The 15,650-nt window shown below is 46.9% G+C and overlaps 1 protein-coding gene across 1 annotated transcript in view; it reads left to right on the top strand.

Moving 5' to 3' along the window:
- The window catches only part of LOC144000399 (3-oxoacyl-[acyl-carrier-protein] reductase FabG-like), a 123,964-nt gene that overhangs the window by 2,896 nt on the left and 105,418 nt on the right, over positions 1-15,650 (top strand). The window contains exons 2-4 of the mRNA XM_077494212.1: positions 5,957-6,127; positions 7,021-7,199; positions 10,096-10,189. Of these exons, the coding sequence (XP_077350338.1) occupies positions 5,957-6,127; positions 7,021-7,199; positions 10,096-10,189 (444 nt within the window). The remainder of the gene's footprint in view (positions 1-5,956; positions 6,128-7,020; positions 7,200-10,095; positions 10,190-15,650) is intronic.

Below are 15,650 nucleotides of genomic sequence, written 5' to 3'. Positions count from 1 at the left end.
GGCAAAAAAAAATCTACAATACAATGCAGGCATGTGTTTAAAACTTAAATGAAAAAAGAAATAAAAAATACTATGTAGGCAAAAAAAAATTAAAAATCTACAATACAATGTTTAAAACTTAAATGAAAAAAAAAAAAAAAAAAAAAAAATATATATATATATATATATATATATATATATATATACACACACACACACACACAATACAGGCATGTGTTTAAAACTTAGATGAAAAAAAAAAATGAAAAAAAAATACTATGTAGGCAAAAAAAAATATACACAATGCAGGCATGTGTTTAAAACTTAAATGAAAAAAGAAATAAATAAAAAATACTATGTAGGCATGTGTTAAAACATAGTAATAATATAAAAAAACATATACAGTACTATGTAGGCCTGTGTTTAAAACTCAAAAATAAAAATGTATTATTATTATTATTATTATTTAAGGTAATTATATAGCGCCGTAAATTTACACAGCACTTTACATATACATTGTACATTCACATCAGTCCTTACCCTCAAGGAGCTTACAACCAAAGGTCACTAACTCACATTCATATACTATTATTATTATTATTATTATTATTATTATTATTATTATTATTATACACGGTTTATATAGCACCAACAGTTTGCGCAGCACTTTACAACACAGGGGCAAACAGTACAGTTACAATGCAATTCAATACAGGAGGGATCAGAGGGTCCTGCTCATTAGAGCTTACAATCTAGACGGAAGGGTCGAGTGGAACCAAGGGTAATAACTGTGGGGGGTGATCAGATGGAGAAAATGAAAATACAGCTGTCAGGTGGGGGTAGGGTGGGCTTCTCTGAAGAGGAGGGTATTCAAGGATTGACTAAAAGCTACTAGTGTAGGAGATAATCGGACAGATTGGGGTAAGGAGTTCCATAGGATTGGAGAGGCTCTGGAAAAGTCCTGGAGGCGAGCATGGGAGGAGGTGATGAGGGAGCTAGAGGGCAGGAAGTCTTGAGAGGAATGAACAATTAGGTTGGTATTTAGAGACAAGGTCAGTGATGTAGCTGGGGGCAGAGTTGTGGATGACTTTGTACGTAGTTGTTAGTATTTTGAATGGGGGGGGAAGAGTGGAAGGTGTAACCGAGGTCACTTGTAATCTGTGTGGTATTTTCCAAGGTGCTTTGTGCATTTTCTGAAGTGTAGAGTCAGAAGTGCTCCCACTTATAGAAATACCCCCACTTTGAGAAAGAACCCCACCTGCAAACGTGCCACCCCTTGGCAAGCGTGCCTTTCCCAAAAGATGCATAGTTAAATACTGCTAGGGATAGGGATGTGAGCTTCTATTTACTAATCAGGGAGATAATAAAAAATGTCTGGCTATGCAAAGCAACATTCTCACTTCAGAAACAGACTTACCAGTGGACAGCTAATAAAGATAAGAAAAGGCCATCATTTAAAGGTGAGGCATAGGGAGGAAAAGAAAAGGAAAAAAAAAAGGAAAGGAAAGCAATGTGGACAGTCTACAGATGGTTAAAGTGATGTTGCCACCAAAAAATAAATAAAAAATTGCTGATAATTCCTAATTTTTTTTAAAAATAATTGGAAAACAAAAATTACTCGCCTCTAAATGCCTGTTGCTAGAGGGTCCCTCATAGTCTGCCTTCATTGCCCGGGCCGGTGACATCACTTCCCTTTGCGCCACACAGTCATCTGGGACCTGTCACGTGTCCCAGATGACTGTGCAGCGTATCACGGTGGCCGGCGCCGCTCGCGCCACTGCCGGGTGCCCACAGTAAGAATGGCGGTGCTGCGAGTGGAGCGGGGAACAAGGGGGGCTTCGTTCCCCCGCATCGCTGGACCCTGGGACAGGTAAGTGTCAGATTATTAAAAGTCAGCAGCTGCAGTATTTATAATTTTTTTAGGGGGCACCCCGCTTTAAGCAAAGTAGCATACCAGAGTTAAAAGGCATAAGGAAAACACTCTTTTCAGTATTGCAATGAAGAGATACATATCAACTCTATGGCCCTTCCTGGGGTCCCTTTCCACTCTGTGGCCCTCCCTAAGGTCCCTTTCCACTCTGTGGCCCTCCCTAAGGTCCCTTTCCACTCTGTGGCCCTCCCTAAGGTCCATTTCCACTCTGTGGCCCTCCCTAAGGTCCCTTTCCACTCTGTGGCTCTCCCTAAGGTCCCTTTCCACTCTGTGGCCCTTCCTGGGGTCCCTTTCCACTCTGTGGCCCCTCCCTGGACTACTTCTTGGCACCACGGTGATCAGTGAGGCCCATCTAGCCTCTATGGACTTCTGTGCTGCCAATCATTGTTCTTCTGTGGAGCCTGTCATGGCTCTGTGGGAAAAGTGTCCCTAATAACCTTTTCATGCCACCCATGGACCTTTTAAGTGGGCTTTATGCAGGTAGGCATCACCGCTTCCTGATCACGTAACTTCAGTGCTTGTCTCATACCAGCCACATGATCTGGAGTTTGTCCTGTGGGCTCCTGAATAAAAAACAATGACCGGTCAGTGCCCTGGAAGTAAAGGTGAGTACATGCTCAGCACACAACCTCTGACCGGTCAGTGCCCTGGAAGTAAAGGTGAGTACATGCTCAGCACGCAACCTCTGACCGGTCAGTGCCCTGGAAGTAAAGGTGAGTACATGCTCAGCACGCAACCTCTGACCGGTCAGTGTCCTGGAAGTAAAGGTGAGTACATGCTCAGCATGCAAACTCTGACCGGTCAGTGCCCTGGAAGTAAAGGTGAGTACATGCTCAGCACACAACCTCTGACCGGTCAGTGCCCTGGAAGTAAAGGTGAGTACATGCTCAGCATGCAACCTCTGACCGGTCAGTGCCCTGGAAGTAAAGGTGAGTACATGCTCAGCACACAACCTCTGACCGGTCAGTGTCCTGGAAGTAAAGGTGAGTACATGCTCAGCACACAACCTCTGACCGGTCAGTGCCCTGGAAGTAAAGGTGAGTACATGCTCAGCATGCAAACTCTGACCGGTCAGTGCCCTGGAAGTAAAGGTGAGTACATGCTCAGCACACAACCTCTGACCGGTCAGTGTCCTGGAAGTAAAGGTGAGTACATGCTCAGCATGCAACCTCTGACCGGTCAGTGCCCTGTAAGTAAAGGTGAGTACATGCTCAGCACACAACCTCTGACCGGTCAGTGCCCTGGAAGTAAAGGTGAGTACATGCTCAGCACGCAACCTCTGACCGGTCAGTGCCCTGGAAGTAAAGGTGAGTACATGCTCAGCACGCAACCTCTGACTGGTTAGTGCCCTGGAAGTAAAGGTGAGGACACACGCCCAGCACGCAACCTCAGACCGCTGTGGATGCATTAATGTGGTGGCTGGGCATTACTTGGTTGGGAAGAGGTTAATAAAACATTATGTTGCATTTACAGAGTGAAGGTGGTAAGTGTGTTTGTGAATGTAGATTGTAACTGTATGTGTGATGAGAGTAGCTCCTATTGGCTACAACATAAAATTTGTTAAAAATAACAATTGCAGGATGTAGAGGGTACAACAGCTGTCGGGGTTTCACAAACTGCCAGTGTATCCCACCAATGCTGCATTATCTGCCCATCTGTGGGGTCCCTCTTTTCTCTCCAGCCCTCTGTGGGATCCCTGATGGTTATCTGAGGATCCCTCTTATCTTTCTGGCCCTCTCAGAGCTCCCTCTTGATGCTCTAGCCATCTGTGGAATCCCTCCTGGTTCTCTGAGGGGTCCTTCTCTACCTTCTGGCTCTCTCTGGGATCCTTTTTGGTTTTCCGAGGTGTCCTTTGCTTTCTGGTCTTTTGTGGAGCCCCACTTAGCTCTTAGTTACTTAGCTCTTACTTGGACTCCTCTCAGCCCTGGAACCCTCCATTCTTGGCTCTACAGCCTCTAGTGAAGTCCCTATCCTCTCTACAGCCTTCCAGGGAGCCCATCCAAAATCTTGTGCAGCTATGTATGGAATCCAATCAGGCTTATTTATATATTTATTTTTTTTGTCAACACTTAATTGAACAAGCAGAAGTTAGAAGCTGATTCCCCACAATCAAGGAATGGTTGGAGGTTCACCTATAAAATGAAAGAGATAAGGGCAACGGCTCACAAAACAATAAAATCTTTAACAAAACTTGGCATGTCAGGACCTTACGTGGTAAAGGACCACGCAAGGCCGCAGATGGACTCTGGTGGCAAGAAAGCGCCCTGAGGCGATTCAGTTCGCATGGGTAGCGCTATACAAGTCACTCACTTCACATATAAAACTTGGCAACCTTGGATCATATTCAAATATTTCAAAACCTATCGAGTCCTTGATAGAGAGATAGAAGTAAATATGGGCAAGCCTGGACCTTGACGAAATGCAAGCCACTCTTGCTGAACTTTTCCTTCCTTTCCCTTCTTCTATACCGCCCTCTCTCGTGTCTTTATTTCCTTACTTGCTACCTGAATTTCATATACAATTTTTTATGTACTGAGAGCACTTGTTAAACATAGAAATAAGAAAGATGATTGATGGATCATATTAATCCAGCTCTCCAGTTTAAAAAAGTGATCTCTACATATGTTTTTCACACTGAATTTAGACTAGATAAGAGGATACCTCCGGCTGGGGGATTGGACATTGGAAAGAATTGTACCGATGTCATAGACTCAGATATCATTATTTTTACTATGCAGAAGCCAAATGTACCAATGTTATTACGATTGTACACTTGCTATATTTTCTACAATATTTTCTACTTTACAATAAAAATGTTTTATGGGGGGGGGGGGGGGAGCTGATCAACCCCATTTTGTTGTGTTTACAGAGTGCAGATACAAAGGATCATCACAGATGTAACTGTGTGCGATGTGAGGAGGTCCTGTTGGCTACATTGGAATATTTGTAATAGATAACATTGCTGGGTGAGAACAGGCGGGGAGGACAATCCAGGTGTTGGCATTTTCACAATCTAGTTCCCCACCAATGCTGCATTATCTGTGTCTCTCTGGGGTTCCTCTTTACTCTCCTGCTCTCTGCGGAATTCCTCCTGGTTCTCTTGGGGGTTCCTCTCTATTTGCTGCCCTTTCTGTGGTCTCTTTTAGATTTCTGCCCCCTTTGGGGTCTTTCTTGGTTATCTGAGGGATCACTCTCTACTTTCTGGACCTCTCTTGGTCCCTTTTGGCTCTCCCACCTTCTCTGGCATCCTTCTTGGTCATCCGAGGAGTCCTTCTCTGGTTTCTGATCCTTTGTGGGTACCACTTGGCTCTAGAAGCCTCCATAGGGTTCTTCTTGGTTTTACACCAAGGGGGTCCTTCTCTACCTTCTGGCCCTCTCTGGGATCCTTTTTGGTTTACTGAGGTGTCCGTCTTCGCTTTCTGGTAGTTTGTGGAGCCCCGCTTAGTTCTTAGTTAGTTAGCTCCTATTTGGACTCCTCTCAGCTCTGGAACCGTCCATTCTTGGCTGTGCATCCTCCTGTGGAGTCCTTCTCCACTCTACAGCCTTCCATTGGTCCCATGTATACTCTGTGGTTCTTTGTGGGTGGCTTCTTGGCTCTATGGGGAAAGTGTCCTTTTTTACACTTATTATATTGTGTTTCTAAAATGCAGGTGTAAAGTATCATCCTGAATGTAAACTGTAACACTGTGTGTGATGTGAGAGGTTCCTGTTGGATACAATGTAACATTTGTAATTAATAGCAATTGCTGGGCATGAGGGGGATAGGGAAGACACAACAAATGTCGGTGTTTCTCTAAAATGAGAATCTCCCTGTCTATTGGGCAGCGGCAAGTCCAGAGTAGGAGATGGTAGCTACCGTGGTTGGGGCAACTGTCTATGGACCCTTGAGCTCAGGGACCCCAGCTGTGTGAGAGCAGGGACTCACTCTCATATTTGTAGCCAGTTATACAGAAAGTGTGCTCCCCCACCCCCATTATGTTCATATGTGGAATTATTGTCTGTAGCATTTCCTGATAGGTTAAACCTCCATTCTGTGTCAATCCTCAGGTGGTGTCCTTGCAGGGGAAGGTGTGTCTGGTGACCGGAGCCAGCTCTGGAATTGGGGCTGGAACGGCCATCCTCTTCGCTGGCCTGGGGGCCCGACTAGCCCTAAATGGAAGAAACCAGGAAAAGCTGCAGGAGACGGCCCAGCGCTGCGAAGAGATCTCTGGCCTGAAGGTGACGTGACATGTCATACGCACTCTGTGTGTTTACCGTGTGTGTGTCCTTCATTAAGGTTTCCTCATCTATGCCCTCTGTATGTCACATTAATTAGTGTCTCATTAAAGAGGAAGTAAACTCTCCCACTCTGATGCTTCTGTTCATTTAGTCCATTATAATAGGTAAGTATCAGACTATAGCCACTGTAATCCAGCCCAAATCGCATATTACTTACTGTTTAAAGAAACTTTAAAAAACTTGTTTCCAGGGGTAAGGCAGCGCCATCTTAAGTATTGTTTTCTGAGTCCACAGTGGAGTGTATTTCCGCCCCTTACATTGAGCACTTCCTGTAATGTTAACCAAGCCTCCTTCTCAATCCAACATTTCTATGGCAACCCTGCTTCCCTGTTCATAGCTGACTTGTTTTATTTCATAGTATTTACTTGTGCTGATGTCTAATGTTTCCCTTTGTCAGTCTTATCAGCTTCAGCTGATAAGACTGCAGTAATGGCCAAGTTTACATTGTATGTCATGTCACATGGTCACATGGTGTGTAGGAGGAAGCTCTGAAATATTCTGAAGTCCCCTGGGAGTTCAGTGTTGTGCTGTAGGAAGTCCTGATAACAGATAGATAAGACATAGAGAATGTGCCGTAAATCAGGGGAGATCTGGGCATGCTCAGTGACTTCATTCTAAAGAACAAAAAGGATTACAACAATACTAAGCAAGTAAGGAGAGATCTACAAGCAGTGTTAGGGTTTTTTATGCTGATTTACATGGGACAAAGTTGTGGGGGAGGGTTTACAACTACTTTAACTTCCTCTGTGTCACCTTTTATTAATGTCCCTCATTGCCATGGTCAGATTTGTCACCATCGGTTACCTGGTTAACAGACGTTTTTTTTCTTACAGTCCCTTCTGGTCCCCGGAGATCTGACAGATGAGAAGGTCCTCCAGCGGATTGTAGAGGAGACAGTCAGTCACTTTGGACAGCTGGATGTGCTGGTGAACAGCGGGGGGATCCTGGCAATGGGGACGGTGGAGAACACCACACTGGAGGACTATGACCGTGTGATGAACATCAATGTGCGGTGAGGAGAAGGACTCTTCCGATATGGTGGATGGGTGGGATGTGACATGGACGGTGTCTGTGTGATATAAAACATTGAATATCTAAGGTTTCAAATATTTACTAATTCACCAGAATACCAAAAAGAAACATAAGGCATGCAACAGAGGATCGAGAGCTGAGATGGGAACCATGGAGGGACATAGAGCCAATGACGGGCTCCGCAGAGCTCAATACAAAGCAAAAAAGGCATCCCCGTGGAGGGTGGCATAGCTGAAAGGTTCACCTCAGCGGGCATAAGAGCCAAGACAGACCTTACAAGGGCCAAAGAACTAAGATGGACCCCTCAGAGTGGGGCCCGCAGAGGGCAAGAGGGTGAAAGAGCCAAAAAGGACACTCTATACAGGGACAAAAATTGGAAAGGGACCCTTCCGAGAGATGCCCCCAGAGGATGACAAACCCAAGAGGGACCTTGCACAGGGTCCCCAAGACTGTAGACCTGCTGTGTGGTGGCATATTCATGTACTGAGTTCAGTTTCCACCAGAATCCACAACGGTTCGGGTCATAATTTGTGATAAGCAGTTTATGGGCAATTTATCTAAACAAGTCCTGCAACTACTGCCTGTCATTACCTCATGTCGGAAAGATGATCCGCACTCAAGCAACAACCGGTGTGTGGATCATCTTTCCTACATTACTCTACTCGGTCAATGACCGTGGATCGAGCAACTGGGAGCTCTGCTATCTATATGCTCTTTGGGTAGTAACCCTGACTTTTCTGTTTATTACCTCATTTTACCACTAGATGGCACAGTCATGTCCTAATAAACGAATTTCAAAAAGAGCAAAAACACTGCGCTATTCAAATGTGTAACCAGTATACAAACAGCAGCTAACACAACATCTAGGTGTGCAAATGTGACATAATAAATTTTGTGAAAAACAGTGTAGCGCTTATTTGTTTTTACCACATTACAATGTGACCAATGTAGTCAATACATGTATTAGACTATGCAAAGAAATAAAAAAACACATTTAAACATTCATTGCTGTATGTGCAAAGCTAGAATGTCCAGACAAATATATGAAAAAATGTGTCCAAAGAAAAAATGGAACAAACAGCATGGAAACAAGTGAAAAGTTCTCAGAATTTTCCAAAGTATCTGTGTGTGATACGATGAAGTGAAGACAGTCCTACACCTTCTCCAAGGAATAATCGCACAATCACCGCGTGAACCCTCCACCGCATAAAATGGGGGCTTACCAGATTTAATAGATCCTACTCAAAATTATATTTGGAGGATCATATATGCTTGTAGATATACATAGGCTGTTTTTGGGGTGTTGTCCTTTTCTGGAAGACTTTCAAGTGTGGCTATTTCCTCTGCGGTATGTCTCCATCCACATAAATCATCATAGGTAGTGGGATAGATATAAAGGAAGAAAGCAGGGACCACAATAGTGTAACTCCGTTTTTCGTTTCAAGTAATTTAATAAAAAATTATCAAACTCACGTGTACAAAGAACATAAGAGCTTTTTCAATAAAATCTCAGGCTGCAGTGAAGTCCCGACGCGTTTCGTCTTAAGCAGACATCATCTGGGGGGTCTGTCAGTCATGTCCTGACAAAGGTTGTTGCTTTGACCCTTTCTGGTCAAGAATATTGGCTCATTTATTTTATATTTACAGTTTTCTAACCTGTAAGCAATCAGTAAATGCCTGGATAAGTCTCTCTCACAAACTTAGCAGCCAGAAGTTTGTTACCTTGAGTGGATTGTAGAACAGCTTCACAGTACCAGAACCTTTAAGCCGATCCGGCAGTTCTGTGAAGGTAGGTAGATGTAGATGCATCCTCCAAACAAGTCACCAGTCCCTTCTGCGAGACCATCCTTCATCCTGGCGCTCTGCAGCAAGGGTCCTCCCCTAGATCTCCTCAGCTTGGCTCGGCTTCTTCCAAACAGACAAGACAGCTTAAGGACCACCTCAGAAGTAGTAGGCCCCCACACAGGCTACTGGGCCCACTTGCACAGCTTGCAGCAGCATAGCCTCAGGCCTGAAAAGCCATGAGGTGAGAACTCTCCTAAGCACATGGCATCTGTCCAATAAATACCGGCGACAGGATCCGCCTACTGGGCTGTTTCTGGAAAAAGAATATTCATTACAACTTAGAGAGAGTCCACTCTGAATTTTTTTTATTAAAAGCCAGCAGCTATAAATACTACAGCTGCTGACTTTTAATAAATGGACACTTACCTTTCCTGGGGTCCAGCGATGTCGGCAGCCGAGGTCCATCGATCTCTCGGCAGCTGCCGCCGCCATTCTCGGTGAGGGAATCAGGAAGTGAAGCTTTGCGGCTTCACTTCCCGGTTCCCTACTGCGCATGCACGAGTCGCACAGCGCAATGGGAATGGCCCGCGCTGTCTCTGGGACCCGTGTGTCCCCCAGCAGACAGCACACCGGGATAGGAAGAGGCATAGACTCCCGTGGGAGTCTATGCCCGGAAGTGGGTGCAAATACCTGTATTAGACAGGTATCTGCACCCCCCTCCCCCCTGAAAGGTGCCAAATGTGACACCGGAGGGGGGGAGGGTTCCGATGAGCGGAAGTTCCACTTTAGGGTGGAACTCCGCTTTAACTTAGTTGTTGTTCTCAAACTGTCCTGTGGTACCAGTGACACCTACTGGCAACAATGGGAAATGCACAACACAGTTAAATTTAGGACAGAATCAAATAAACTGTACAATCAATCTGAGCTGGTTACAGCTCAGCCAAAAACTAAATTTACCTTTATAGCCCCATTTTTGCCCCATACCTTATAGCCCCATTTTTGGGAACGGGGGGCTACATTTACAAAACCGATGAGTGTATAAAAGTGAGCATATATTGCAAAATAATCCCCTTATCCCTGTACTTTTCCAGGTCGCTTTTTTATCTCACTCAGCTGGCGGTGCCTCATCTCATCAAGACCAAAGGGAACATCGTCAACGTATCCAGCGTCACAGGCCAGAGATCGGTGAGGGTTTTCTTGCTCCTGCTATAGGAAATACAGTAGATAAGGGATGCAGAATATTCTTGTATTTATCTTCAGAGGGGAGATAATGCATAGCAAAGAACAGTTCTTCTATTATGCTGCTTTTTGTAATTTACCTTCCAAAATATTTGTCATTTTGGTTAACTCCTTTCTTAATTGCGAATTGAAAATAAAGTCCAAAATAGTGCTAAAATGAAAAAAAATATTTAAAGTGAAAAAATACATATAAATCCAATCTTGAATAAAAATAAACAATAAAAAAAAAAACTATATAGTGAAAAAATATAGATTTAAATGCACAGTCCCATGATAAGATCAGCAATATAAACTTATTGGTGAAAGCACAAAGTTCAGTACAAAAATGTGCACAAAACATTGGTGGTGACTTGAAAAGTAAAGCGGTGATCCAGTACAGAGCTCCAGAGTCAAATGTGAAATGGACACTCAACGGAAAAGCTTGCTGATGTTACAGCAGCAAACACAGTGTAGATCCTCCATCTGTTGTGGGGGAGGCTGTTCAGCAAATCCAGATGTACAGTGCCTTGCAAAAGTATTCACCCCCTTGGCGTTTTTCATGATTTGTTGCCTCACAACCTGGAATTAACATGGATTGTTTGAGGATTTGCATAATTTAACTTATAGAACATGCCCACAACTTTGAATATATTGTTTTTTTTTTTTTTTGTTTGTTGTTTGCTTCACAATAAAAAAAAAAAACAAATAGGACAAAATAACAGAAAAAAAGTCAATGTGCATAACTGTCAGGTCACCTTGAGGCGAGGTGACAGATGCACACTGTAGGGATCAGGAGTGCACCGCAAGGTTGTGGACCCTACGGCTGACTGCTGCGGACGGGAGACAGATCCCACTGGGGTTAGAGCGTAAGATTCCCTGGGGCGCGGAGTCTAAGAGCCAGCAGGTGTTCACCAGCGCCTCTAGTGGTGAGGATGGACTTGGCTGCAACTGGCTCCAGGCCATGACCCCCAGGGTCCCCCAGCTCACACCCACAGTAAGCAACAGGAGGATATTGATGGTGAGGGGCAAAGCCAAGGTCGGGACCACAAGCAGACAGGAATAGTCAGGGAAACGCCAATAGGTCAGGATCACAGGCAAACAGGGATAGTCAAGGACACGCCAAAGTCGGTAACGGAAAACAACAGAAGAGCACACGGCAGGTAACAGGAAGCTAAACACACAAAGGAATACACAATGGTTGATCAGCACTGTTGGCTTGCAGTGCACAGGTTTATATAAGGTTCCCTGATAGGGCCTGGGGTGGAGCCATGCTTAGAGGAGAGGTTATAAAAACCACCAGGTGGAAGTGGCTGGCCTCTTAGTCTGAACACATGAGGGGAGGTAAGCAAACAGGAAGATCACTGCATAACCATGACAATAACTATTCACCCCCTAAAGTCAATACTTGGTAGAGCCACCTTTTGTGGCTACACAGCTCCAAGGCACTTTGGATAAGTCTCTGAGTCTTGCCACATCTCACCACTGGGACTTCTGCCCATTCCTCCTTGCTAAACTGCTTCAGCTCCTTCAAGTTGGATGATTTGTGCTTGTGAACAGCAATCTTTAAGTCTGACCACAGGTTTTCTATTGGATTGAGGTCTGGGCTTTGACTAGGCCATTCCAACACATTTACGTGTTTCCCCTTAAACCACTCAAGTGTTGCTTTAGCAGTGTGTTTGGGGTGTGTTTGGGGTCATTGTCCTGCTGGAAGTTGAACCTCCGTCCTAGCCTCAAATCGCACACAGAGTGGTGCAGGTTTTGCTCAAGAATATCCCTGTATTTAGCACATCCGTCTTTCCCTCAACTCAGACCAGTTTCCCAGTCCCGACTTCTGAAAAACACCCCCCAGCATGATGCTGCCACCACGTTTCACGCTGGGGATGGTGTTCTTTGGGTGATGTGATGTGTTGGGTTTGCGGCAGACAAAGTTAAATTTTAGTCTCATCAGACCAGAGCACCTTCCTCCCAGTGGCGGCCCGCCCATAGGGGGCGCCCGGGCGCCGCCCCCCCTCTCCCTAGGTGTAAAAAAAAAAAAAAAGTTAAAAAAAATAAAATAAAATAAAAAGTAAAAAAATAACAAAAAAAAAAAAAAAACGGGCCCTTTAAGACATTAAAAAAAAAAAAAAAAATGTCATTTAACAATTTAACATAGTGTACTGTGGCGCCGGTCACAGTGCACTATGAGAAGCGCCACGTTGATGCAATCACAAGATTGCATCCATGGCGCTTCATTTGCGGGTTAAAAACCCGCCTTGCGGCACACTGCAGAACGCCGACTAGCTTCTGCCCGTAAAATCACTGTGATTATACGGGCGGGAGCATTGTCATTCTTAGACAGGCAGTCACTTCCGGCTTTCGGCTGCTTCACGAAACCCGGAAGTGACGTAGGCAGCTCCGTTCCTCAGCCCGAGCGGAGCTGCCAGACAGTGAGAGGTGAGTCACCGCATAAAGGCTTTCACAGCCAGAAAGGTTTCCCCAGGCCAGGCGACTTTTGCCGTGGCCAATCAGAGAATGAGCTCTGAAGGGGGAACTCCACGCCAAATTTCTGAAAAAAAATTTGACGTGGGTTCCCCCTCCGAGAGCATACCAGGCCCTTAGGTCTGGTATGGATTCCAAGGGGAACCCCCTACGCCGTTTCGGCGTGGGGGTCCCCCCCAGACCCACACCAGACACTTATCCGAGCACGCTACCCGGCCGGCCAGGAAAGGGGGTGGGGACGAGCGGGCACCCCCCCCTCCTGAGCCGTACCAGGCCGCGTGCCCTCAACATGGGGGGGTGCCTTGGGGGAGGGGGGGCGTGCGGCCCCCCCACCCCAAAGCACCTTGTCCCCATGTTGATGAGGACAAGGGCCTCTTCCCGACAACCCTGGCCGTTGGTTGTCGGGGTCTGCGGGCGGGGGGCTTATCGGAATCCGGGAGCCCCCTTTAATAAGGGGGCCCGGATACCGGCCCCCCACCCTATGTGAATGAGTATGGGGTACAATGTACCCCTACCCATTCACCTGTGAAAAAAAGTACAAAAAAAAACACAACACAGGGTTAAAATATTTTATTGCACAGCTCCGGGGGTCTTCCGTCTTCGGGGGTCTTCTCGCCGGACTCCTCCGCTATCTTCTTGTAGCTCTTTTGCTAGCGGAGGAGTCCGGCTTTCTTCCTCGCCGCCGGCCTCTTCTCCCGACTTCGGGGGTCTTGTCCCCCTCTTCGGTTCTTCTGCCGGGCCACCGCGCCTTCTTATAGCTCTTTTAGAGGCGGTGGCTTCTGCCGCCGCCGCCGCCGCCGCCGCCGCCGCCCGTTCTTCTTCTTCTTCTCCTTCTTCTCCAGGAGATGTTGCCTCGACGATCTCCCTGGCCGGAATGCCAGAGCCTCGCTAAGCTACCACTTATATAGGGACAATGGGGCGGTGTCACATGGGTTGATGTCACATGGGTTGGTCACATGGGTTGATGTCACAGTCGCCATGTGACATCAACCCATGTGACCAACCCATGTGACATCAACCCATGTGACACCGCCCCATTGTCCCTATATAAGTGGCAGCGCAGCGCGTCCCTGGCATTCCGGCCAGGAAGATCGTCGAGGCAACATCTCCTGGAGAAGGAGAAGAAGAAGAAGAAGAAGAACGGGCGGCGGCGGCTGCGGCGGCGGCGGCGGCAGAAGACCGGGCCACCGCCTCTAAAAGAGCTATAAGAAGGTGCGGTGGCCCGGCAGAAGAACCGAAGAGGGGGACAAGACCCCCGAAGTCGGGAGAAGAGGCCGGCGGCGAGGAAGAAAGCCGGACTCCTCCGCTAGCAAAAGAGCTACAAGAAGATAGCGGAGGAGTCCGGCGAGAAGACCCCCGAAGACGGAAGACCCCCGGAGCTGTGCAATAAAATATTTTAACCCTGTGTTGTGTTTTTTTTGTACTTTTTTTCACAGGTGAATGGGTAGGGGTACATTGTACCCCATACTCATTCACATAGGGTGGGGGGCCGGTATCCGGGGACCCCTTATTAAAGGGGGCTCCCGGATTCCGATAAGCCCCCCGCCCGCAGACCCCAAAAACCAACGGCCAGGGTTGTCGGGAAGAGGCCCTTGTCCTCATCAACATGGGGACAAGGTGCTTTGGGGTGGGGGGGCCGCACGCCCCCCCTTCCCCAAAGCACCCCCCCATGTTGAGGGCACGCGGCCTGGTACGGCTCAGGAGGGGGGGGGCGCCCGCTCGTCCCCACCCCCTTTCCTGGCCGGCCGGGTAGCGTGCTCGGATAAGGGTCTGGTGTGGATCTGGGGGGGACCCCCACGCCGTTTTTTCGGCGTAGGGGGTTCCCCTTGGAATCCATACCAGACCTAAGGCCTGGTATGCTCTCGGAGGGGGAACCCACGTCAATTTTTTTTTCAGATTACATAAGGGACGTGTTTTATGAGAAGTGGGAGGGGCCAAAATGATGGGCGGGGTCATGATGGGCGGGGTCTGGCGCCCCCCCATCCAAAAACTTCACCAGCCGCCACTGCTTCCTCCATACATCAGACCAGATCACCTTCCTCCATACATCAGACCAGATCACCTTCCTCCATACATCAGAGCAGAGCACCTTCCTCCATACATCAGACCAGAGCACCTTCCTCCATACATCAGACCAGAGCACCTTCCTCCATACATCAGACCAGATCACCTTCCTCAATACATCAGACCAGATCACCTTCCTCCATACATCAGACCAGATCACCTTCCTCCATACATCAGACCAGATCACCTTCCTCCATACATCAGACCAGATCACCTTCCTCCATACATCAGACCAGATCACCTTCCTCCATACATCAGACCAGATCACCTTCCTCCATACATCAGACCAGATCACCTTCCTCCATACATCAGACCAGATCACCTTCCTCCATACATCAGACCAGATCACCTTCCTCCATACATCAGACCAGATCACCTTCCTCCATACATCAGAGCAGAGCACCTTCCTCCATACATCAGACCAGAGCACCTTCCTCCATACATCAGACCAGATCACCTTCCTCCATACATCAGAGCAGATCACCTTCCTCCATACATCAGAGCAGATCACCTTCCTCCATACATCAGAGCAGAGCACCTTCCTCCATACATCAGACCAGAGCACCTTCCTCCATACATCAGACCAGATCACCTTCCTCCATACATCAGACCAGATCACCTTCCTACATACATCAGACCAGATCACCTTCCTCCATACATCAGACCAGATCACCTTCCTTCTTACATCAGAGCAGATCACCTTCCTTCTTATATCAGAGCAGAGCACCTTCCTCCATACATCAGACCAGATCACCTTCCTCCATACATCAGAGAAGATCCCCTTCCTCCATACATCAGAGCAGATCACCTTCCTCCATACATCAAAGCAGATCACCTTCCTCCATACATCAGACCAGAGCACCTTCCTCCATACATCAGACCAGAT

This window comes from Lithobates pipiens, unplaced genomic scaffold (genome assembly GCF_037356315.1).
Source record: "Lithobates pipiens isolate NorthernLeopardFrog02 unplaced genomic scaffold, aLitPip1_a1.2 Scaffold_22, whole genome shotgun sequence".
NCBI classification, from domain to species: Eukaryota; Metazoa; Chordata; class Amphibia; order Anura; family Ranidae; genus Lithobates; species Lithobates pipiens.
The sequence above is the reverse complement of the archived record's forward strand: the minus strand, read 5'-3'. Positions and strand labels throughout refer to the sequence as shown.